Genomic DNA, 25,702 nt, shown 5'->3' with positions numbered 1-25,702 from the left:
CTGAAATGCTATAGGCACCAAGCCAATGATGTACAGTTGAGGGGGGACAGTCTCCTTGGAAAAGTTTCAGAACGACTAAAATTGGCATATTCTTCTGTACCTTTCAGGCACATCATCTCATCTGGCCTTATAAAACATCAGATTTATGTATTCACTTGGGCTCTCGACTCCCACTGGATTCATACGAGGGCATAAGCAGAATACAGTAAATCAACATACATTGACAGAAATGGGGACATGGGATTAATTCATCTAAACTGAGGGACTATTCTGTGTAAATGCTGCACTTTACACATTGATGTTGGGAGACATGGGCCTGCTCTTCTTCCCATTGAGGGGACCTCCGTGTTGCATATGTGATAGCATAAACGTCCCCAGTGCTCTACTGACAGGAGTTAACACCCCTGCCCAAACCGCTTATAATCAATGGTTCTGCAAGCTGACTTCAGTGGGGCTCCATCTGAATGTAATAAACTTACAGGATTGGGATCTAAATGAAGATATGGCATTGTATAGTAAACTGTGGGGGTAGAGGCAAGGGAAGACAAGGGTGACAACAAGAAGATGATGTAGTTGCTTTGGTTAATAATTCACATGGGCTGAGTTATGGCTTTATAAAGGGTTATTAACATTAGGCTAATAGCATAAATGTGTTTTGTCTGAAAGATTTGGCTACAAGCACCACAGTGCCCCATTACACATTTTTTGGGTAATGTTTTAGTACAGGCTCAGAGGGCAAAGTGCCACCTAGGGACTTGCTACCACCACTTCCTGTAGCATCGAGATGGGAAACCTTCAATCAATACCTCATTATTGGCCAGGCCTAACCCTGCCCACTGTGAGATCCCAGCACTGAGACAGAATTGCCTATGTCTGAGCTCACAGTGCAGGTTGTGTCTCCCTGACGCTTGGGTTGGTTTATATTTTTATATTGGCCCCAGCGTGCATTAGATTGGCCATGGGGCCGCTCTAACTTGCGCCACAGGTGAGTCTTTACCACATGGAAGGTTCTGCTCTGCCACGTTGACCTTTTCCCCTTCCCCTAATGCTGGTGGGGGAAATGGAGACAGCTGGCACAGGAGCCAGCTTCGCCAGCCTTACACCATCTGAGAGTTCCCCTCCCTCTGCCAGGTGAATTCTCTACTGGCCCCATACAGCCAGAATCTGGCCCTTTGGCTCCCCCTGAGCATCACAAAGGAATCAGAACCTTGCCCATCTTCTCCAGGACCCACCCATTTTTATGGTTTTCACAGTTCCTCCTCATGCTCTAATACTGTAGTGCATGTGGAGGAACATGAGTTTCCAAAAAGCCAGCTGTGTATCCTGTGGCAAATGTGGGTTATTTCTAACCAATAAGAGTTTCAACCAAGCCTGCACTTGCAACCCTACTTCACTTCCCCTCCCAGCCCCCACTTTAGAGTTGGCTTGAGCCTCTAAATTCAGATCAGAGTTGAACCTCCTAGGCACCAGAAAAGGGAGTGTTCATATGCAGGGCTTTTATTCAGCCCAATCTTTTGTTTAGTTGCCTTAGAGAGGAGGATTATGGATACAAATGAAGTAGGGTGTTGCTTTTTTATTTTTTTTAAACTAGAGTAGTTGAAGTAAAGTAGTTCACCTAATCTCTTTACTCATAACGCCTACACAATCAACTATGTGCTGGCTTGTCTCAAAACTTCATAAAGGCCAATCAGACTTGGCCAACTTTTGGAAAAGAAAAGAACTCACTTTTCCTTGTTTTTCATACACTTTAAACTATGCAATATGGCAAATGTGTGCTAGGAAGCTGGATCTACCATGCAATAAATAATGGAAATTGGACTTAACCTGACACGTGGTTATCCATCAGTTCTGCTAGAAACTTGGAGAACCTCTCCCTGTCTTTTTACTTGACTGTTTAATGTTTACACAGTGCTGTTAGCATGTATGGGGCTTTTGATATACAAACACAAGGCCTCTGCTCCAGAGAGTTTACAGTCTAAACCAGACAACAGTTACACAAAAAGGGCCACAACATAAATTGTTTGGGATGGGTTGTATATTTGTCTTCTTAATTCAGAGTTTGACTTAAAAAAACCCACCACTTTATATTTATATTATAAAGAGACTGAGATTAAGTAGTAGGCAGTAAATCACGTTACAATGCACTACTGGAAGGCGTTCAGATACTATAGTGACAAGCACAGGCTAAGAACCTTCACAGGATAGAATATGCATAAGAGCAGGGGTGGATGGCAAAGAGGAGGCAACTAATCAGATTTTTGAAGGGATGTAATAGGGTGACCAGATGTCCTGATTTTATAAGGACAGTCCCAATTTGTGGGTCTTTTTCTTATATAGGCTCCCACCCCCATCCTGAGTTTTCACATTTGCTGTCTGGTCACCCTAGGATGTAAAGAATGTAAGAGACTGTCCCAGACGTAGGGAATGGTTTGGGGAGGAGGGCAGAAGTGTCACAATGTGAGTGGGAAAAAAGACTATGGGTTTGATAAACTAGGTGAAGTTGGCTAAGAGTGGTAGGAAACTAGGGCAGAGATGTAGACAGGAGTGTCACGGTGCAACAGATCTGAACGTCATGTAAAATGAAACAGAAAGCCAAGGAAGGGTTTCTGTGGGGGTGGGTAACAATCAGAATGGTAGGCAAGGAATATGGGAGAGCATTTTAGCTGGAGCGTACTGAATGGACTGGAATGGGGAGAGGCATGCAGAGGAGAGAGGACCAGATTACAGCAATGCAGGCACAAGACAACAAAAGTGTGGAGCAGAGCTTTGGTATTAAGAGGAGAGAGGAACGGGAGGAACTGGATTTCAAACTGCAGTTCTGTAATTCATCAGTCTCACTGTTACGGGATAGCTAGTAATTTTTCCAAGGTCAAATTCCTCTCCTACAAGTCTAGTAATCACCAGACTTTAGGTTATTTCTTAAAATTACAAATTTGCCACACGCACAATACTGAGCAATGACTTACCATCATTATGCCATCATCATATGCATATTTCAAGAAAACACTCATTTATTTAAAAGATATATAAATAGTGCCTGTGTACAAGCTCTAGGTGCCCTGACAACTACACTTACAATCAATTAAAATATCCCCCAGCAGCCCAACATAACAGAATAATCAGAAAACCAACCAGCAAACAGCAGCTAACTCCACCCAACACCCCAAGCTCCCAGCTCACATCAGAAGCCCTACTACGTGGCTTTTGCAGTGTGCCCTAAAAATTAATAAATGTGGGCTATTTCAGACTAGATGTATTAAATGATGACATCATTGGCTCTATCACCACAAATGTGTACGGTGTTTCAGACCAAGAAGATAGCGGGTGAAATCCAGGCCCTACTGAAATCAATAGCAAAACGTCCATCGGCTTTGAGCAGGCCAGAATTTCAACCTTCATTCAGTTCCTGAAGAGCTTACACCTTATCAACAACCTACGATTTCAGTGGGCCACTTTTGAAACAAGACACTCCTCAGTGCGACTAAAGCCAGAAGTTCAAACGTGACGTTCAGAAGAAAAAAAGAGCAGGATATCAGGACATTCCAGATCTCTTTCCAGTTTTTTAACTGTTAAAGAACAAATCCTGCAGCTATTACTCAGGCAACAGTCCCATGTTAACCCTAAGTGCATGTTCTACACCAACTGCATTAGTAAGGTATAAGATACAACCACGGAGGAAATGAACCTCCATCTGCTAGCTAAGAAGATAAAATAGAAAACCCAGATCTTACCCACTGGTGGTCACTGAAAGATAACATGGCACATTTTGGGAGAACAGGGATTTTAACTGCACCATCACAGCAAAATTCCAGTATCGGTATATAGATAGTGAGCACCTAACATTTACCACCACGTGCCACATTTCTCCCAATAGGCAGCTGCACAGAAGTGTTTCCTGTATAGAAAAGATTGAGGCATTTTGGGATCTTTCTTAATGAAAAGCATTCTTATAAATTGAAGCTTACTATTCTCCCTCCTCCGGGGTGTGTGTGTGTGTGTGTGTGTGTGTGTGTGTGTGTGTGTGTGTGTGTGTGTGTGTGTGTGTGTGTGTGTGTGTGTGTGTGTGTGTGTGTGTGTGTGTGTGTGTGTGTGTGTGTGTGTGTGTGTGTGTGTGTGTGTGTGTGTGAGAGAGAGAGAGAGAATAAAAACTCAGAGTAAGTCTACCTTAAACAAAAGATTTTCAAGCCTTTATGTCCTCCAATTTTGCTTTTAAATACACAGATGTACCACCACAGATAGGTACACTAATGACCATATCAACTGGGATGAATATAATATTCAAAGAAAATGTTATGTGCTTATTTTAGTATATTATTAAACTATGTGATAAAGTTTATTGGGAAGCACAGTGAAGCCTATGACTGCCCTTTCAGAAACATAAGCAATAGTTCTCACGGTTTGCATTTACACAAACCGAACAATAAGATAGTTTCCTCTATGTATTCGGTTACATCTATGCAATCCCAGTGTGGTGAATGGAATAACATTGGTACAAATAGGGCCCACATGTGTTCTGTTCAGCCTATATACACACACTGTACTGTATTTCACTGAGAGCAAGATGACCTTTCAGAGCAATGCAAAACAGTTGGACAAAATTCTAAATACAACCTTGTAACTGAAACAATCAGGGCCAGAGATTTATTTTGGAGTATTTATCAAACGTGCCCATCACGGTCTATTGCTTGCTACACTTCTGCAATAATTTCATCACAAATTAAGGCAAATACATTAGCATCAGTGTGAGGTTTCAGACTAGGAATAATTTACTTTCATCTCACTCGTTGCAGTTTTGAGAGACTAACTCAAATTAGACATGATGCACAAGTTAAACAGTACTAAAGATCACATGCTGGGAACTGTTCAAACAGGAATAATTCAATCAGTTTGCCACAAAATTAACTGGCACTCGGTTATGTGCACTGCAAGGTATAATGAAGGGCTTTAAGATCTTTTCAGCCCTTGACTGAAATATGAGCATTACCAGATTGATAATCCTGGTTTAGTCTAACAGGAGTAGTTCATCTACCAAGAATTGAGAGCCAATATTTGCAATGATCCCTTTTTATTCTTTTTTGCACTACAGAATTGAAGAGAGGTTACTACAATAAGCAAACATGTTTCATTGCACAAACTTGCAAGAATTGCTTAACTAATGCAAATAATTGAAATTATGTCCTGAAGGAATGTAAGGGATAATCGTGTGGTACCATCTCTTCCATAGATATTTCACAAGTATTTTTCATATCACTGTGGAGCCAGTTTTGTTTTTCATTCCTGCTGTCATAACTACCCAGAGCGAGTGGGTTTATTTGTAAAATTCTTAGGAAGAGGGGGAATGGAAGGAGAACATTTAAACCCCAAAAGGCCTCAAAGATATGGGCTGAAAGGGGCTGGATCTGTAACCATGGGCGTTCCATGCTAGCAACTCAACCTGCTACTAGCATGGAGCTGCCATATAAATGCAATAAAGCTGTTAGCACAGGCAGCTTCCAGCTCTTCCTCTGTCTCCAACAAGCCTTGTATATTGCCCCCCTAAGCCCTGCCTCTACACAACACAGAGGGGAGAAGGGGATAGCCTCCAACCTGTGTCCAAAATAAAATATCTAGCTGCCAGTTCCCGACAGGGCTGTGGCGCACACCTTGTCCAGGAGGAGAGGGTCTCTGTGGTCATGCAGTACAGCCGCCAGCCACGCTAGTAGCCGTAGTGCTGGTCTGACGGGTGTTGCTCTGGACTCCTGCAGGGGCTCTGTTATAGCAGCATTGCTTGTACTAGTGTGGAACTCCAGTTGTTACTGTCACTTTCAACAAACATAGCAATGGCAGTGCAAACTACAGAAGAGGGAAAGCATTCAATAGCTGGCAAGTTATAGACTATGTAGAACCAAGTCACTAGGGGAATTCCATGATTGCCACTACAAATAAGCTACCGCTTAGAGCCAACAGCTGCCCAGGAACTGGCAGGGATGCCTCTGAATGGTTAAGTTTGAAATCTTATCTAGAATAGCAACAAGTTCACAGACCTTGGCATAGCAGGTAAGAAGATTCCTCCTTAAGTTGTTTCTACTCTCCCCATGCGTTACAGCCTAGTGATGGATTATCAGCTCAGCTGAGTCACTCTGCCCTTAACCCTCATTTCTAACAACTGAACTATCGTTACTTTTATAGGCTGTACAGCAATCTGACCTTCAGTTATCAATTTTGATCATGCTGTCTGAAGTCACCCTAGGAGAACGCTGGCATCCCTTCTATCATATGGACACCTCAGCCTCAGCTTTAGTACAGAAGGGTCTCTTTCTACCTTGTGTTATGACCAACCAGCATGACAAGCAATTATAAGACTTTTCCCCACGTATACGTCCTTACTCTCTGCCATGTGGATAAAGCTATGCAAAAATTAGGGATTCAGATCTCATTCTAAAAATATAGTGAAATCTAGAAAGAGGGTTTTTTTTACCTTATATTAAAAAAAAAATTCTCTCACTTACCAAAATATTTTTAAAAATTTATTTCAGAATAAATTAATCACAGCAATAGAGCAAAACCCACAGAATTATCTCTGTGGAACAACTCACTAAAACAAGCAGGAAGTTTACTTGCATCACCCTTAGAACAACATCATTTGGGTTTTTTATCTCTGTGTTGCAGGAACAATCTGAAGCAAAGCCAGCCCTGCAACTGACAAAGCAATGTTGAACAAGAAACTAATTATTATTGCAGTGACATCTTCACTATTAAGGTTAAACTCACTTATAATGCACTTTTTAAGTAACAGAAAGAACCCTGAAGGGGGCAGGGTGGATGTATCCTCAATGTTACTTTCTTTGCTTCCACTGGTGCAATGAGACATAGGAGGGAACAAAAGGGAGAAATGGATCAATTAGTTTTAAGCTCCCCCAGAAAGTTGCCTAGGCTTGGTCTACACTTCAGAGTTACAGCAGTATAGCTATGTCTATCATGTGTGTGAAACCTCCATCCCTCCCCCACCCCCACCCCCCAACCAACACAACTATGCTGACATATCCCTCAGAGCTCCTGCCAACTAGGGATGAAGAAGGTTAAATGGTTAACTGGTAAGCATTAGGCTTACCATTAATCGGACCGTAACCATTTACCCCAGCAGTTGGCCACACCGGGCCTTAGAGGGCAGGCGGGACCCCAGGCCTGCAGCCCCAAAGGGACCGCAGCCCCAGTGGGACCCCAACTCCGGCTGGCCCAGTGGGACCTCAGCCCCTGCCAACCCACACCAGGCTGCTGGAGCGACCTTGGTTAACGGTTAACCAGTTAAATAATATAATTTTATTTAACCTATTAACTTTAACAGATATTTACATCCCTACTGTCAACATAACTATCATCATCGGGGAAAGTGGTGTTCTTGTACCAACAGAAAAACTCCTTCCTTCGGCGTACATCTACATACTCTTAGCGTGGCATTATCACCTTTGGGCTTTTTTATGCTGTGATGAATTAGATTTAGTGGGAGTGTACACTGTAGTGTAGATAGGACACTGATGATTTTACCAGTATCAAGAGCAAACGTAGATGACAGTGTGAAACTGCCAAAACTACAGCTTTCCCTATTATTATAACCAGCCCATACCGAACCCTAGAAGATGCTTTCAGCTAGAAGCTATGGATTTATGTATGTGGTTGCCAACAGGGCGCAAACCAAAAGAAAATAACCGTTGCCAGAAAGATGGTGGGTAGCAACATATGTCCTCCTCCACTTGTGTGATCACCTGGAGAATTCTCTCTGCCTTTACCCCATAGCAAATGCCTGCATCAGCCCTGGACACAGTAAGAAAAATTGTACGACTGAAGCACATCTACTGAAATAATTAAAAGAGAATGTTGGAAACCTATCTACATGAGTTCAGCAAGGAAATATTTCCAAACCTTCCCGGATGTTTCTTTAAATAAATAAGGTGCTATGACAGGTTAAAGGAACCTCAGTTGGGTGCGACACAAATACCACAGGCTTTGGAAATCCAACTGACAGGCTTTTCAGGGCCCTGTCAAAATGAAAACTTTCCACAGAGATTTAAATTAAGAACTCAAAAAGTCTCCTTTGTCCTAATTTTAAAATGGAATTCATCAAAAGGATGGTTTTTTGCAGGCAGGCAGACTAAAGTCCAGCAGAACAGGGCTTTCCCAGCTAGCATTTCCTTCTTCCTGCACGGCAGGACTAACTCCTATGGCTGCTAACCCAGGCTTCTCAGTGCACCTACCTCTTACTGAGCCATATCATGTCCTGACTTATATTCTGTACAAACAGGATAGAAATAGAGGAAATTGCCATGGTATCCCAGTTACCCAATTCTGTTCTACTTAATTTTTATACCCCACCCATCACCATTGCATTTGGAGCGCCTAACACACCCCAGTTATCTACAATGGACAGGTTCCCTGAAAATACCTGGTGGTTGTTGGTGGATTCTTTAAAATCTGCTCAAGAGAGTGTCTAGTGGTTAGGGTAGTAATCTGAGATTCAGAGTCAAAAAATCCAAGACACGAGAGGCATTTATGAACATACATAATGAGGAAATCACATTAATTAATGCTCATTCAGTCCATCTCCCTTCAGCATCCCTTATGAAACAGTCCTTTGAAATGCAATAGTGAATAACCACTGTTCCACAGAACATTTAATACCAGCCTACAGGATTCTCCAGCAGAAATGGATTCTCTGTTGAACTATAGGTTGTTAGAATAATTTCTATAGAAGTCCAACAGCATGTCTCTCAGCAGCAGGAAGTCTTTCCTGAGATGCAATCTAAGCAGCAAAGGCTCTCCAGGGAAAGCATTAATTACAATTATTAGAATCCTGTTTTGAATCATAACACATCATCTTAATTTGGCCTTACAGACAACCTTACCTGTCAATGTTACTTACTCATTTTCAGAAGTCTCCTGCCTCCAGTGAACCTACATTTTCTTTTTCTTAATCTTATTGCATATTATTACAAACTCCCCTTGGTCTGGGCCATCTTAAACAACTGATCTGCGCTAACGCTCACCCCCTTTCAAATCCCTGTAGAAGAGTGATATTTCTGCCTGATCCTTAGGCACTCTTTAGCCAAGATAAACTCACATTTACAAGAGACAGACCTGAGTTGTATAACTCTGATCTGAACATTTTCAAACTTTGGGGAAATGCACCTCCAGACTCTGTGGGTGATTCTGATCCTTTAAAAAAAGACTGACTCAAAAGCCCTGATCACCTCTAAACTTTAGGAAAATTCAACTCATGATGCAAACTGCAGCTTTTCAAGAAACTGACCATTTCCTTATAATTGGCGTACGTTATGACAGACAAAAGTAAAGACATTTGGAGGAAGCAGCAGTCCAGTGGGGTAAGCCACAGGACTGAGAGCCAAGACACTTGGGCTCTATTTCCTGCTCTGTTACTGATCCTGTGTGTGATCACCTCTCTTTGCAGCTGTTTCCTCTCTCACCCATTGTCCACTTTGTCTATTTAGATAGTACACTCTTTGAGGTATGAGCTGTGTGTTTGTACAGTGTCCAAAAGTTGGCTTATAGGTTCCATTGTAATACAAAGAAGAAACAAAGGGCCAAATCATCCCTGGGGATAAATACGCTTAATTCCCACTGACTTCAACTGGACCTGCATACACCAGCCATGAGATTTGGCTCTGAGGGTTCTGCAGCCTTCATAGGTGCAACGGGGGAGAATTGTTCCAGTTTTCTTGATTCGTGCCACTGAATTGATTTATTTTGCAGGAAGCAAAGTGTATAGCACAATTAATTAAGGAGGCAGAGTCAGCATTATCTCTGAATGGAGGTACTCTGACTGAACTCACCTAATACTAGCACTGTTTTCAATTAAAACCATTCAGTCCAAGAACAGTTGAATCATGTAACTGATATAGGATTAGAATTCAGATGACTTTGCATGCTACAGAGAACACATGGGCAGCTATTTGTAAAGCTGTCAGAGACTCAGCAGAGCGTCACCTTATCCGCTAGTACCAAAACACTACCCTGTTAATTTGGTAAATGCACATGTTCTTAATTGTATCCGTCTGTCAGTCAGACAAGGCACTATATGGTAGGGACTTGAAAATAAGAGTTGGTGTTTGGGTTTTTTTGGTACAGTAATTAAAAAAAATCATCTTGCTATTTTGCAGGTCTCCAGCTTGATCACATTTAGTAGTTTCAATTCCCCTTTCACAAACATTAAAGTGTTTGATAAGCTTTTGGTAACGAGAACTCGGATTCTATTTTTACATTTGAAATGGAAGTTCTACATTTTCCAGTGGCAGTTACCTACAAATTGACTAGTCAACAAGACACTTATGACCAATCATTAAACAAGTACAAAGTTAGCCAAAATAAAATCCCCCTAAAGCCCATCATCCATTTTAAGGCCCCAACTTTTCCATCCCTCTGTTATTTTAATCACTTCTCTCATGAAAAACAGTCAAATAAAACTGCTCTCTCAAACCAGTCTCATATGGTGCCTTAAAAGCCTTTGAAAATAACTACTTGTCATAAATCAGTATGTTTTAAAACAAACTTTAAGTCCTATAATTAGATTCCCATCTATGTATGTCCTATGATAAAGGAATTCAGGTACTGCAGTAGGTGGTTCACAAGTCTGAACCTTACTCTCCCCAATAAGATTTATAAGCAAACAATAAAGAGGGACAAGCATACACCTACATAGACAGATCAGCATACGACTTCCCATCAGAAGGTTCAGTAAAGTCAGTGGGACTGTTCCCATAAGAACACTCATGTAAGGGCTGAAGTACGATGACCAGTGTATGAGTGTTAATGTACCCAGCCATGCAATCTGCTGTACAAAGACAACATCAAGATTAAAAAAAAACAAACCCAGCACTGGCCTCAGGAACTCTTTGGTTAGCTCTAGTTCTGACTCCAACGCCTTGGCTAGAGAAGCACTGCTTTGTGGTCTGAACAGAGGACTGGGAGTCAGGAAGTCCTGAGTTTAATACAAGTTGTGAAGCTGATTTCCTCTCTGGTCTTGGACAAGTCAATCAAACTTCCTGCCTAACTCTCCCCATGTGATGAATGGGGATGATATTTATCTACATCCCAAGGATGTCTGTGTGGATTAACATTTGCGTTTTGAAGATGTAAAAGTGCTACACATGCATTATTACTACTACTAGAACATATTTCTTATCAACAACACTTGGTAATATTAAAACATTTTAAAAATATAAATGGTCTCTCCACCATTTATGCAGTTAGCTCAAAAAAGTTCTAAGTAGAAACTTAAATCTATATTTAGGCTCTTAAATGAGCTGCTTTCCCAGTTAAAAGCTGTGGTTGTGTCTTTAGGTGGACTTCACTTTTTACATTTGGATGGGATACAGAAAATGAAACTACAATGGATCTACATGTAGAGCTATTGTCACTGTCTGATTCCCAGAACTTAACATGTTTTGTAATTGTATTTGCGGTTCACAAACACAAGAGGAAGTTTGAAACATCACATTTGTGCTGCAACTGAAAACCACAAATATTTGTATTCACACACACTCATGTCTCAGGCCCTAAATTAAAGGGACTAACATAAACCATAGAACACACAACCCCCTACTGTATGTTCCTCTCCATTCTACAGTGCAGCAGAGAGAAAATTGTAGGAATGTCTTGAAAATGTTGTGGGTAGTTGTACAACAGAAGAGAATGTTCCACTGTCTGTATAGATAACACTTTCTGTGCACTTGAGGGGACTTTTTATAGGCTATGTCTACACTACGGGATAATTTCGAATTAACATAAACCAGTTTTATAAAACAGATATTATAAAGTCGATTGCACGCAGCCACACTAGGCACATTAATTTGGCGGTGTGCGTCCATGGTCCGAGGCTAGCGTCAATTTCCGGAGTGTTGCACTGTAGGTAGCTATTCCGTAGCTATCCCATAGTTCCCGTAGTCTCCCTCGCCCCTTGGAATTCTGGGTTGAGAACCCAGTGGCTGATGGGGCAAAAATCATTGTTGCAGGTGGTTCTGGGTACAGCATCACACCTCCCTTCGTGAAAGCAGCAGACAACCATTTCGCGCCTTTTTTCCTGGGTGAACTGAGCAAATGCCATAGCACAGCAAGCATGGACCCTGCTCAGATCAATAGCGCAATCGTGGACATTGTAAACACCCCACGCATTCTCGTCTTGTCTATGGTGAACCATGAACTGCAAAGGCAGGCGAGGAGGAGGCAGCTATGGCAGCGCAGTGACGAGAGTGATGAGGACGTGGACAATGAATTCTCTCTAACCGCGGGCCCCTGCTCTTTGGAGCTCCTGCTAGTAATGGGGGAGGTTCTACCCATTGAATGCCGATTTTGGGCCCAGGAAACAAGCACAGACTGGTGGGACCGCATAGTTTTGCAAGTGTAGGACGATTCGCAGTGGCTGCGGAACTTTCGCATGCGTAAGAGCACTTTCTTTGAACTTTGTGACTTGCTTTCCCCTGCCCTGAAACGCCATAATACCAAGATGAGAGCAGCCCTCACAGTGGAGAAGCGAGTGGCAATAGCCCTCTGGAAGCTTGCAACGCCAGACAGCTACCGCTCAGTCAGGAATTAATTTGGAGTGGGAAAATCTACTGTGGAGGCTGCTGTGATGCAAGTAGCCAAAGCAATCATTAAGCTGCTGCTATGAAAGGTTGTGACTGGGAAACGTGCAGGTCATAGTGGATGGCTTTGCTGCAATGGGATTCCCTAACTGTGGGGGCGGGGGCAATAGATGGAACCCATATCCCTATCTTGGCACTGGAGCACCAGGGCGCCCAGTACATAAACCGCAAGGGGTACTTTTCAATCGTGCTGCAAGCACTGGTGGATCACAAGGGACATTTCACCAACATCCACGTGGGATGGCCAGGAAGGGTTCATGACGCTCGCGTCTTCAGAAGCACTACTCTGTTTAAACGGCTGCAGCAAGGGACTTACTTCCCAGACCAGAAAACAACAGTTGGGGATGTTGAAATGCCTGTCGTTATCCTGAGTGACCCAGCCTACCCCTTGATGCTATGGCTCATGAAGCCATATACAGGCAGCCTGGACAGTGGTCAGGAGCTGTTCAACTACAGGCTAAGCAAGTGCAGGATTGTGGTAGAATGTGCATTTGGCCGTTTAAAGGCTCGCTGGCGCACATTACTCACTCGCTCAGACCTCAGCCAAACCAATGTCCCCTTTGTTATTGCTGCTTGCTGTGTGCTTCACAATCTCTGCGAGAGTAAGGGGGAGACCTTTATGGCGGGGTGGGAGGCTGAGGCAAATCACCTGGCCACTGATTACGTGCAGCCAGACACCAGGGCGATTAGAAGAGCTCACCAGGAAGCGGTGCGCATCAGAGAAGCCTTGAAAACGAGTTTCATCACGGGCCAGGGTACGGTGTGACTGCTGTGTTTGTTTCCCCTTCATGAACCGCCCCTCTTTATTGACTCCTTCCCTGTAAACAACCCACCCTCCCCCTTCAATTACAGCTTGCTTAAGGAAATAAAGTTACTATCGTTTAAAAAGCATGTATTCTTTATTAAAAAGTAATTATAAAAAGAGGCAGAGAATTAACAAGGTATCCCGGGTGTGGTTTGGGAGGAAGATAGGAGGGAAGGAAAAGGCCATTAAGCACATTTCAATGTAATGATAGCCTTTTGGTTGGACTGTCCACGGGGGTGGAGTGGGCGGCTGCACAAAGCCTTCCCCCACGCATTCTTACACATCTGGGTGAGGAAGATATGGAACATGGTGTGTACTGAGGGTGGTTAAACATGGGCTGCAGCGGCACTCTGTGACCCCTCTGCTCTTCCTGAAGATCCACTAGACGTCGGAGGATATCAGTTTGATCACGCAGCAGCTCCAGCGTTGCATCCCGCCACCGCTGATCTTCCTTCCTACACCGCTGATCTTCCTGCCGCCACCTCTCATCTCGAGCGTCTCTCCTATCCTCACGTTCACTGGCATCTTTCCTGTACTTTGCTACCACGTCCTTCCACTCATTCAGATGAGCTCTTTCATTGCGGGTTACTTCCATGATTTCAGAGAACATTTCATCTCGCGTCCTCTTCTTCCTCCGCCTTATCTGAGCTAGCCTTCGGGATGGAGTAGGGAGGCTTGAAAAATGTGCAGCTGCATGAGGGAGGGGAAAAAGGGAGAGAACTATTTAAAAAGATACATTTTACAGAACAATGGTTATACTCTTTCACAGTGAACAACACTATTCACCTTACATAGCACATGTGATTTCACTACAAGGTTGCATTTTGCATCTTTTAATATTGAGTGCCTGCGGCTCTGGTGTTACAGATCTCACAGACGCAGGTCCGGGCATCACAATTCAGCTTGCATGCGGCCATGGTAAGCCACTGTCTTTCAAGTTCTCCAGCCTTCATATACACAGTGCCCTCTGATGCTTCTTTCCTGTTAACAAGCAGCAGCAGACGCCAACCCCTCCCCTCCCCAATCCAATTCTCTAGGATTGCTTTACCCCTCCCCACACCGCATGGCTGGTATCATGGAAGATCACTGCTAATCAACCCCCTTTCTCCCCCCGCCCCATCGCATGGCTGCTAGCTGGGAAGATTCCTGCTGGCCAAACGCTAAAAAGCTCAGCGCTATCCTTCCTCCCCTCCCCCCGCTTTGCTACGTGCAAGGAAGGATTTCTTTAAGCAACAGCCCAGTAGGAAAATGTCCATCTCTGTCCCCTTAATTAAATTCCTTAATTTCAAACAGGTTACCATGAACGATATCACTCTGCTGAGGATAACAGAGCGAGATAAAGAACGGATGTTTCTTGAATGCCAGCAATCACCGGGACCATACGCAGCTATGCTTTGTCATGCAATGATACCCGATTACTTGCTACATGCATGGCGTGGTAAAGTGCCCTACCATGGTGGACAGAACAAGGCTGCCTTGCCCAGAAACCTTCTGCAAGGCTTTTGTAGTACCTCCAGGAGCGCTTCATGGAGATGTCCCTGGAGGATTTCCGCTCCATCGCCAGACATGTGAACAAACTTTTCCAGTAACTTTACTGGCTGCGAATGCATCCCAAGCCCTCATGGCAAATCAATCATTAAAAAACACTTGCTTCTAAACCATGTTTTATATTTACAAAGGTAAACTCACCAGAGGTCGCTTCCATGGCTTCACTGTCTGGGCTAGTGGCTTGGGAGGGCTGGGAGGGTAATTCCGTCTGGGTCACAAAAAGCTCCTGGCTGTTGGGGCTAACGGAGTGCTGTGTGCTCGCTGCAAGGTCCTCCTCCTCTTCCTCATCCTCCTCCTCATCTTCCCTCTCCGCTGAATCCTCAGCCACGATTGAGATTATAACCCCCACCTCGGAATCCACGGACAAGGGGGGAGTAGCAGTGGTGCAGCCCCCTAAAATTGCATGCAGCTCAGCATAGAAGCGGCATGTTTTCGGCCCTGACCCGGATCTTCCATTTGCTGCTTTGGTTTTCTGGTAGGCTTGTCTGAGCTCCTTAACTTTCACTCTGCACTGCACTGAGACCCTGGTGTGGCCTTTTCCCATCATAGCCTTGGAAATTTTTTCAAATATTTTTTTCATTTCATCTTTTGGAACGGAGTTCTGTTAGCACTGAATCCTCTCCCCATACAGCGATCAGATCCAGTACTTCCCGTGCGGTCCACGCTGGAGCTCTTTTTTTTTTTTTTGATTCTCAGGAGACTGCATTGTTACCTGTGCTGATGAGCTCTGCGTGGTCACCTGTGCTGATGAGAGCTCCATGCTGGCCAAACAGGAAATGCAATTCAAAAGTTTGCGGGGCTTTTCCTGTATACCTGGCCAGTGCCTCTGAGTTCTCATTGCTGTCCAGAGTGGTCACAGTGGTGCACTGTGGGATACCGCCCAGAGGCCAATAACATCGATCTGCGGCCACACTAACCCTAAACCGATGTGTTAATATCGATTTTAGCGTTACTCCTCTCATTGGGGAGGAGTACAGAAATCGATTTAAAGAGCCCTTTAAATCGATATAAAGTGCACTGTAGTGTGGACGGGTACAGCTTTAAATCGAGTTAACGCTGTTAAAATCGGTTTAACTGCGTCGTGTAGACCAGGCCATAGTCACAGATTCCAAGGCCAAGGAGGACAATAATGACCCTCTAGTCTAACATATGCCATAGAAATTCCCCCCCCCCAAAATAATTCCTAGAGCATATCTTTCAGAAAAAGATCTTGGTGTGATTTTAAAATGGTCAGTGATGGAGAATCCACCACTGGTAAGTTATTCCAATGGTCAATTACTCTCACTGTTAAATTTTTACACCTGATTTTCAGTCTGAATTTGTCTATCTTCAATTTCTAGCCTCTGGATGATGTTCTAACTTTCTCTGCTAGATTATATAGCCAATCATTAAATATTTGTTCCCCGCGTAGGTATGTACAGACTGTAATCAAGTTGCCCTTTACCCTTCTCTTTTTTTAAGATAAATCAATGAAGCTCCTTAAGTCATAATCATACCTGTAGCTCTTCTCTGAACCTTCTCCAATTTATCAACATCCTTCTTGAATTGTGGACACCAGAACTGGACATACTATTCCAGCAATGGTCACACCAGTGACCAATACAGAGGTAAAACCACCCCTCTACGCACCGGCGGCTCCAGGCACCAGCGCTCCAAGCACATGTCTGGGGCAGCAAGCCGTGGAGGACACCCTGCTGGACCATGCGAGGGCGGCAGTCAGGCAGCCTTCGGCAGCATACCTGCGAGAGGTTCACCAGTCCCACAGATTCAGCAGCAATTTGGTGGTGGGCAGGCCGAAGCTGCGGGACCGATGGACCTCCCACAGGCAAGCTGCCGAATCCACGGGACCAGGGACCTCCTGCAGGCAAGCCACTGAAGACTGCCTGACTGTCGTGCTTGGGGCAGCAAAAAAGCTAGAGCCGCCACTGTCTCTATGCCTACTTGAGAGTCCCTTGTTTATACATCCAAAGACTACATTAGCTCTTTTCACCACAGCATTGCACTGAGAGCTCACATTCAGCTGGATTATCCACCATGAACCACAAGTCTTTTTCAGTCACTGCTTCACAAGATAGTCCCCCATCACGTAAGCATGGCCTACATTCTTCATTCCTAGAGTATACATTTACATTCACCCTATTAAAATGCTTGCGGGGGAAGAGGTGGAGCAGGCCAGGAGCGGAGGAGAGGAACAGCCACTATGCAGCATGTCCTGCCTAGATAGGACCATTTCTGCCTAAACCTGAGGGAGTACTAAAGCAGCGTTAACTCCCTCCACATTCAAAGGAAACACAGGGTTTAACTTGAGCCTGGCACACAAGGCAGTGCTGTTTCAGTTGCAGAAGTACCCTTTCCACCATTAGAGAAATGTGGAGGAGCAGCACATCTTGATGTGGGATCCATGGTGTTCGAGTCCCAACTTCTCACAGTTCCACAGCTTCTAGAGCTAATCAAGGGCTTGCCCTCTGGCCTTGCCAAACCTTGCCCAAGTTTTCAATGTCCCCTTCCCTCACAAAATTATTTCCACACAGGAGGGAATGACAGAGGCCTAAGAAAGGCCATGGCTGCAATATGTGTTATTTAAATATTTTCATGCAGCACAATCAGCTCTATTACATGGTTGGCTTAGTTTGGGCTTTTGACAAAACCAGGCACATATTCATGGCAAAAATCAAGCTTTTATCCACCATATTTTTCCAGTCCACAACAAAGATAGAAAGGAATAAAAGCTACAAACGTAGGGAAACCGTATAAGTTCACAGGAAGGACAACACACATCACAGGTAAGTGTTTGCAAATCAAGTTTGATGACTGATTATTAACAGAAAATTCTAACCTTTAGTAAAAATAATAATCCCCATACTGGTAATGAACAGTTTGTTCCTTACAATTAGAAAAATAGCGGAGAGAGCCACTATCCTTAGTTTGATCTGAATCAAAAATACAAGTTATCTTGTTCAGTCAGAAAAGTAAGTGCATAAATCACAGCACCCTGGAAAATGTTCACAGTTAATCCCCTGGCTGGATATTTTGTTTAATAAACAATTAAACAAGGCCAACCTCCACAGGAAAGATCTGAAAACACAGGATCCCACTGATATAGCCTTGTTTTCCTCAGTTGATGTAATCATCATTGGAAGCCTTGGCTGTACGACAACTATGAAGAGAAATAGTTAGATATGTAACCCAACAGCAGGAGCATGCACAAGGGGGGCAAGCAGAGGCATGGGCCCTCCATTCCCAATATTTGTCTAAAAAGATACTTAGTTCTGCGCTAGCCCTGGACCCATCCCCAGCTGCTGCTCTAACATGCCCCTCCAAAAGCAGTCAGATTTAAATTCCTGTGCACCCCCCTGCTCAACAGTGAAGCATTCATATTTCCATATAACCTACCGGCTGAAGAAACATAGCTTAATTCTCCAAGAAGAGGACTGAGTTCCAATTTCGGATTTGATACCAACTCCTTCAAAAACCTTGGGCTAGACAAATACCTCTTAGGGATAATACTCACCCTCTCTCACAGGGTGCTGTGAAGATTAGCATTCGTAAAGCATGTAGAAGATAAACTTGCTATATATTATCTTGATTTCTGAAACTGCCTTTACATAGCTTTAAGCAGTTTCTTCACAATTTTCAGATCACCTACATAATACAAGAGTACTGGATACTCATCTCAAAACTGAGAGGGGCCCAACTCACCTCTCACAGCAGTGGAGTTATTCCCGACTTTCAATGAAGTCAGAGTCAGGTATAAACCTGGTGTGGGAGGAGAATCAGGCTCAGTATTTCTATTTTTTTAAAATGATGTTGCAACATAATTATTGGCCAGTTCTACTAAAAAGATTATGAGGAAAGGGTGGGATGACACTTTCTAAGGGGGAGTCATTGCAGCTCATGCACACATACCTGAACTAGCTTTGATCTACCTACTGGAGAAGTGAAGCTGCAGCAGTATGGGCTACACAAGGCCATACAGAACTCTGAGTAATTACTCAGCTGTCTAGCCTGTGCTGAAGCCTATGCTGCCATGGCTTCACTGCTCCAGTACCTGAGCTAGCTAGATTAAAGTTAGCTCAGGTATATCTACAGAAACTGCAATCATACCCTGTGATTACAGTATGGGCATACACTTAGTTGGGCATCTAACTCCCCTTTGTGCCTTTGACTATCTTCCCCCTTGGCTGCTGGGTGACTAGCTGTCCCGATTTTATACGGACAGTCCTGATATTTGAGGCTGTTTCTTATATAGAAGCCTATTGTCCCCCCCATCCCCGTCCCGATTTTTCACACTTGCTGTCTACTAACCCTACTAGACTGTAAGCTCCTTGGGGAAGAGACTGTCTCTTGCTGAGGCATGTCAGGATTAGGTCCCAGAGCCAGAGCAAGTTTACTAATGAAATGACTACACGGGTGGCCCGCCACTACCTTTGGAGCGCCAGAAGTGAAATTCCACAGAGGTGGTGGGGAGGGAAGAGAACCACCACTGGTGCCTGGACCATGGCCTGGCCAATGCTCCACACCACCCCCACTCTGCTTCTTCCTGCCCCAACTCTACCTCTTCCCTTGAGGCATTCCTTCACCCGCCGCTTGCTCTTCTCCAGCCCCTCCTCCCGCTTTGCTCATCTAAGGCGGGAAAAGCGATGAGGTCGTGGCCCCTCCTGCTCCAGGAAGGAGGCAAGTAGGAGCGAGCAGCGGGTGGGGAGACCTTGGGGGAGGGAGTGGAGAGAAGTGAGTGGGCCGGGCCTCAGGAGAAAGAGGTAGAGCGTGGGCAGGGCCGTGGTCCAGGCACCAGTGGCTCCTCCCCACTTCTCGGTTGCTTCCAGCTCTCGTGTGTGAGCCTCCCCAAATAGAGGACTCACGTGCCACCTATGAATGACTGGTAACAGTGAGCAACCGCTATTAGGAGAGGTCACTGTTAACTGTACGTATGCAAAGATTCCAGGGTGTTTGGAGTTAATTGCTTTTATTAAGCTACAGTTTCCCCATCTGAAAAAAGTGTGGATAGTGATTCTGATCCCCTTCGTAGGGCACTGAAAGAGATTTAGGGATGAAAAGAGCTTATATGCAAGCTAGGGGACATCATGCTCATCATCAAGTCTCTATTTGAGATTAACCTCACCACAGAAATATACAGTAAATCTGGCCTCCAAAAAAGTCAGTCAGAATTTATCAGCTTAGACTAGTTAATAACTTTGCCATATTCAGATTTTTAACATGCAAGATAGAAATAGGTCACACAGTAATTGTGTAGCTTTACAACTGCAGAAGAGTTTGAATTTCTCTTTGAAGACTGAAAATAATGAGTTCAACAACAGAAGCTGCTGTCTCGGGTACACTGTCCTGCTAACATGTATATCTCCATGATGAGAGCTCTGCAATTGGTTACAGAGGCATGAAGACAAAAGCAAGATACATACCTGAAAGCTCTGCTGACCATATCTGAACTGCAGGAGTGTTCACATGGTACTCCATTATCTCCTCTCTCCTGTCCCAACATGCATTACTATTTCTACTGTGGTAGCAGCTAAATGACCCTCTCTCAACCAGGTCCCTTTGTAGGCACTGTAGAAACACATAAGGAGACAAGATCCCTTCTGCAAACAGCTCACCATCTAAGGGCTCTACGTAAACTCTAGGGTGGATTCTCAGGGGTGGAGGGTCTTGATCAAGAATTTGGAGGGAACAGATGTGTACATCAAGGGCAAAATCTGTGGTTGCAGAGGCTTCCCTTGGCAGTACAATTCAGGCATTTCCCCTGCACCAGCTGAGGGAAGCAGGGCCTCAGGGGGCCATGCCGGATGTGGACCCCTTGCTTAAAGCTGAGCTCTGCAGGGAATGGTTGAGTACACAGCCAGAATGCGCTGTGGAAGATGTGAATCCCAAAGACCGTCTGGTAGATCCTTCCCAGTGGGAGGGATGTGTTTGGGCTACAGAGCAGTTTAGTGGTAGTAATGAATGGGAGTGGTAGGTGGGGCTGGGAAGGAAGGAGTTTTACCAACACTTCATGTCCCTGTGGCACAGAGCAGAGGACAGTCCAGGTAGCAGAATGGACCAAATTCAGTGCTGACTTATACCTCATGTAACTCCACAGACTTCAAGTTGTTTATAGAGCATAAATTGTCTCCGTATGTCCCCTAAATTTAACAGGTATTCAGTAAACTAATATTACTGACCAGAATTACTACAACATACCAAACTTTAAATAAAGGAATATGGATTTCTTTTCTAATGCCAGTGGGCAGGATGGACCCATTTAAATATCCTTCAGTCAAGCTGTTAAATGCAACACTAACTAGAAATGGGACCAAACCAAACATCCAGCTATGAATACACTGGATTTGAACACTGGCTCAGACCATCCATGACATTCGTGTAAGAGGGTTAATGGATGCTAAGTGTAACACTGCCTTGCTCAAAGGAAGCATGCTTCAAAAACTGACATAACACCACTGAAACTAGAAAATTGCCACCCTCCAGGCCAAGCTCTGCTCTCAGATAAACACATGCAACTCCCACTGACGTTGAGGAGAAAAGTAACAAACTTTATATTCCAGGACCGATAACACCAATCTTAATCAGTGAGCAATAGAATACATATTTACTATCATATCAGCATCTGAAAAGAGGTGTTTTTTTAAAATTCAGGTTATGAATTAATAAATAATGCAATATATATCACTTTCCAGGAGAGGATGGACTGAGCCTCACAACATCCCTGCAAGGTAGATATTATCATCCCCCATCCAGACCTGAGGAAAGTGAGGCACTCACAGCTTAGAAGACTTGATACAAGTCAACATCAGAGCAAAGAACAGAACCCAGGTCTCCTGGTTCCCAACCCAGTGCTATAACGCTGCCTCACTGATTACCTTGCTACTGATTTTATTGAAATCTACACTTGTGACACTACCAAAAATTAGTAGTCACATTTGCTCTTCAGTAAGGTAAATTCTTAAGCTCTGACTCTTGCCTGTAATAGAACCAATAAATCTGGATTTGACACAGCAAGATATTTTATTGTCAGATATTTGATCACAGAAGCATGAAGAACATTTTCCCTTTGAGGACTCAGTTTGAGGAATGCAGATATTTGTTTTGCTCAGCCCTGCTGCCATTTCAGCATGTGCCACAAAGAATAACTTATGCAGTGTAGTTGTAGCCGTGTGGGTGCCAGGATATCAGAGGGACAAAGTGGGTGAGGTAATATCTTTTATGGCACCAACTCACAAACAGAAGGTGGCCCAATAAAAGATATTAACTCATCCTCTTTGTCTCTCCAACAAGCCACTTACACATTTTACTACTGAAATCCTTTCTGGGGTCAAACATAAGAACATACTGATTCCTTTCTGGGGTCAAACCAAACCAAACCAGCAAAGCCTTTGAAAGCTCCCAAGATAACTGAACGTTATCTATATAGGTATAGCTGTATAGGTGTCGTTAAAACAATACAACTCTTGTGCATAGACAAGCATCTATATTTAAGAGAGTCAAAGGGATACAATCCCCCTTGTGTGGATACAGTTACACCCGCATAACTGTTGCCATAAGGGAAGGTAAATAAGCTATACCAGTTAGAAGCATCTTTACACTGAATAGCTGCATCCACGCTAGGGGCTGTACTGGTAGAAATATTGTGGCAAAAGGCTTAATCAAAATAGTTATATAAGAACTGTGCGTAGAGCAGGCCCTGGAGAGGGAAATATTGCTAATTCAAGGTGCACCTAGCATTTTAGTGGTTGTATTTGGAAGAGTCCTACTAAATCCCAGAATTGTTAGAGCTTAACGTAAGCACGCCTTTTCCCCATCACTTTCCTAAAAGCCGTCTCTCTCCATGGCTTGTAGCTAGTGACTGTCTATAAATACACTCTGGTGTCTACAGTATGGCAACCCAAACACAGGTTCACTCTCAACCCTCCTGCAATAATGCACTGTATTATGCAGTAACAGAAGTCTGGCATGTTTAAATTTAGCCCTTCTAATCAACTTCATTTTTCAAGCCTATTAAGTGGCTAATTAGCAAAGAGTCCAGTAGTCTAAATTTTGTCATCACCTGTTTACTTTCCCAATACACACATACCCCAATGAGGAGCACAAATCACATCCAGTTTTCATTCCCATCAGCAGGGATGATGATACCATTCGATATACACCAGTCAAGTGCCATGAGTCTGGGTGTCAGCTAGCCATTTATTTACAGTGAAACTGATTCCCATTCCCTTGTGGAGATGACACAAGGTGGAGAGGAAAGGGGGTTACTTTCCTTTGGACTAAGGAAAGCAAACTGGAACTGGAAACATGACTCATCACCCTAGACCCTTTCAGTTAAACCCTGGCTAAAGATCCAGAAACAGGCAATGTCTGTTGATGGGACAAAGCTATTCCCTTCCCGCACTGAGTGGCCATACAATCTCTAAAATAAATGTCAAAGTAGAAGTAACACACGCAGGTTTAGCTTTTAAAATTTTGAACAGTTTATTACCTACCAATCTGACACAGGTAGCTCAACCTTTACCATATTTTAGTAGTCAAAAGGTGGATTTGTCTTGCTGCAATGAATAAGCAATACCCAGACATTCTCCTAACTTTATTGTGGCCTCCAGTTTCACAGGCAAGAAGGGAAATAAAGACATCTATGTTAACATAAACCCTTCATTTTCCAGACAGAGCAGAACTTTGAAAGCAACAGAAAAATGTTCCTGTGTTAAAATTAAGGGTGGGGGAGGTGAGAAGTGACTGAGATGAGCAGGAATATTTGTGCTGTTCAACTGAAATTTTTCCCAAGAGGCTGCTTTCCATTAGATTTAGAGACAGGTTTGCAATTAACACATGTAGCTGAATTTCACACAGCCTCCCACAGAATACAAATAACTTATTGAGTGCAGATTTTTAATTACATAAAAATCACCTGCAGTCTTTTTTGGGGATGATAGAACCCACAATGCTAATAAATTTTTCTTCTATTAGAGGATTTCTTTGAGAATCAGAGTCTCAGTCCCTAAACTGCAACAAATTAATTATGTCATTTGAGACAGCATTATAACCAACTAATGCTTCCTGTTCTTTTTTCCACATAATATGGTATGAGCCTGAATCCAGAAACTCATGGCACCTGAAGCCAACAGGTTTTCTTTTTCAAGAAATCCTCCCTCCCCCATTTCTCCAGAGAGAGAAACAATTTAAAACACACAGAGGTGCTTACAAACACCAGATCTGAACTGTACTACAAAGCACACACTCTCTCCCCACCCCCCACCCTCTGTTTTTCTGGCTGCAAGCTCCCTGCATTTTCCTTCAGACTCTGTTACTTCCCCCCTACCAAATCCTTCCAACTACTGCAAACAAACCTTCTACAGAAATATATTCCCATTAAACACAAACACCGTAATGTTATATGGCAGACTGAATTAGGTACTTTCTCACCACCCTTCACTGGTAGCTTTGCACGATTCGTTACTGAACAGCCCTGCGCTTACAGTGGGTTAAAATAAAGAAACCCAAAGGCTAAGAGAGAAGGAAAAGTGACTGGTTTTGTTTTGGAAGGAGGAGCAGGAGTTGAAGAGGGAAGCTGAGCCCCAGGAATAGCAGCTGCAGACAGCACGGTGTTGCAATACCACCCTCTTTTCCTGACTTCCACCAAAGTGCAATCAGACCCCCTTACCTGGGTGGAAAACAGCCAAGTCCCTTCCCAAAAGTTCTGCTACACCTTCTCCCAGGCTGAGAGCGGCACTTTCTCTCTAGGCAGCCTTGCAAACCATGGATCGCCCCTCTCCCCGTCCTGGGCTCGCTCTCCGATCTCACACCATGTCCGGGGAATCCAAGCAGGACTGAGCTGGGAGCTTACGTCACGCCAATTCCAGAGACCTCCCTCCCCGCGGGGAACGGCCACAGAGAGCCGGGGAGGGGCTGGAACGGCGGCCCACAGGCTCCGGCTGATTGGGGCGGGGAACCATCGCTCAGAACATTCAGCGTTCCAGGGTTGGAGCGAGAGTCCTGCTGGAAATAAGGGGGGGTGGATGCGATTTCCCCCGTGTCTCTTGGCCAGGGAGGCGGTGATTTCATGAAGCTTTGTGAAAGCAAAAGTTGGGCACTTTATTCATGATCGCTATTATTTTTTTATTACTGTTACTTAACCTCAGATCCCAAAAGGAAGGTGTAAACAAACCCACCTTGGGACACACTTAAAAGTGTTAGCCATACCAGTGCTGCAACACAGTAGCTGTCTTTGCGATGTTTCCTATGCAGATTGTTTAGAACTGGTACAAGCTCGAAATCATATACAGAGCTTCCCCCAAATCATCAAAGTTCAACTTCTTGTCCCACTCTTCCCTCACCCACCAAAGATCAACGTCTGTGCAACTCCCTGCCCCCCCACCACACCCCTTTCCCCCAAAGATCTACTTCTTGCAACCCATAGTGGTACCCGTGTTTGTTCCCAGCTAGACCCCAGCAACTTGTGGCACTCTGCAGAAAGAACAGGAGTACTTGTGGCACCTTAGAGACTAACAAATTCATTTCAGCATGAGCTTTCGTGAGCTACAGCTCACTTCTTCGGATGCATAGAATGGAACACACAGACAGGAGATACTTATACATACAGAGAACATGAAAAGGTGGAAGTATGCATACCAAGAGGAAGAGTCTAATCAATTGAGATGAGCTATCATCAGCAGGAGAAAAAAAACTTTTGAAGCAATAATTAAGATGACCCATACAA

At 44.0% G+C, this 25,702-nt stretch overlaps 2 protein-coding genes across 2 annotated transcripts in view; both read right to left on the bottom strand.

Annotated features, from left to right (window-relative positions):
* Positions 1 to 24,830, bottom strand: part of PPFIBP1 (PPFIA binding protein 1) — a 174,080-nt gene extending 149,250 nt beyond the window's left edge. Inside the window, exon 1 of the mRNA XM_050936387.1 lies at positions 24,647 to 24,830. The gene's annotated coding sequence lies outside the window, so the exon portion shown is untranslated. The remainder of the gene's footprint in view (positions 1 to 24,646) is intronic.
* LOC127032636 (uncharacterized) lies at positions 13,522 to 15,577 on the bottom strand. Its single transcript, XM_050919954.1, has 2 exons — positions 15,127 to 15,577; positions 13,522 to 14,127 (listed from the first exon to the last, which is right to left on the bottom strand). The coding sequence occupies exons 1-2, from the start codon at positions 15,563 to 15,565 to the stop codon at positions 13,634 to 13,636; spliced, it is 933 nt and encodes a 310-aa protein (XP_050775911.1). The 5' UTR covers positions 15,566 to 15,577; the 3' UTR covers positions 13,522 to 13,633.
* Positions 24,831 to 25,702: the final 872 nt, after the last annotated feature.

This window comes from Gopherus flavomarginatus, chromosome 1 (assembly GCF_025201925.1).
Source record: "Gopherus flavomarginatus isolate rGopFla2 chromosome 1, rGopFla2.mat.asm, whole genome shotgun sequence".
Lineage (NCBI taxonomy): Eukaryota > Metazoa > Chordata > Testudines > Testudinidae > Gopherus > Gopherus flavomarginatus.
Note: the sequence above shows the minus strand (reverse complement) of the source record. Positions and strands in the feature narration are given on the sequence as shown.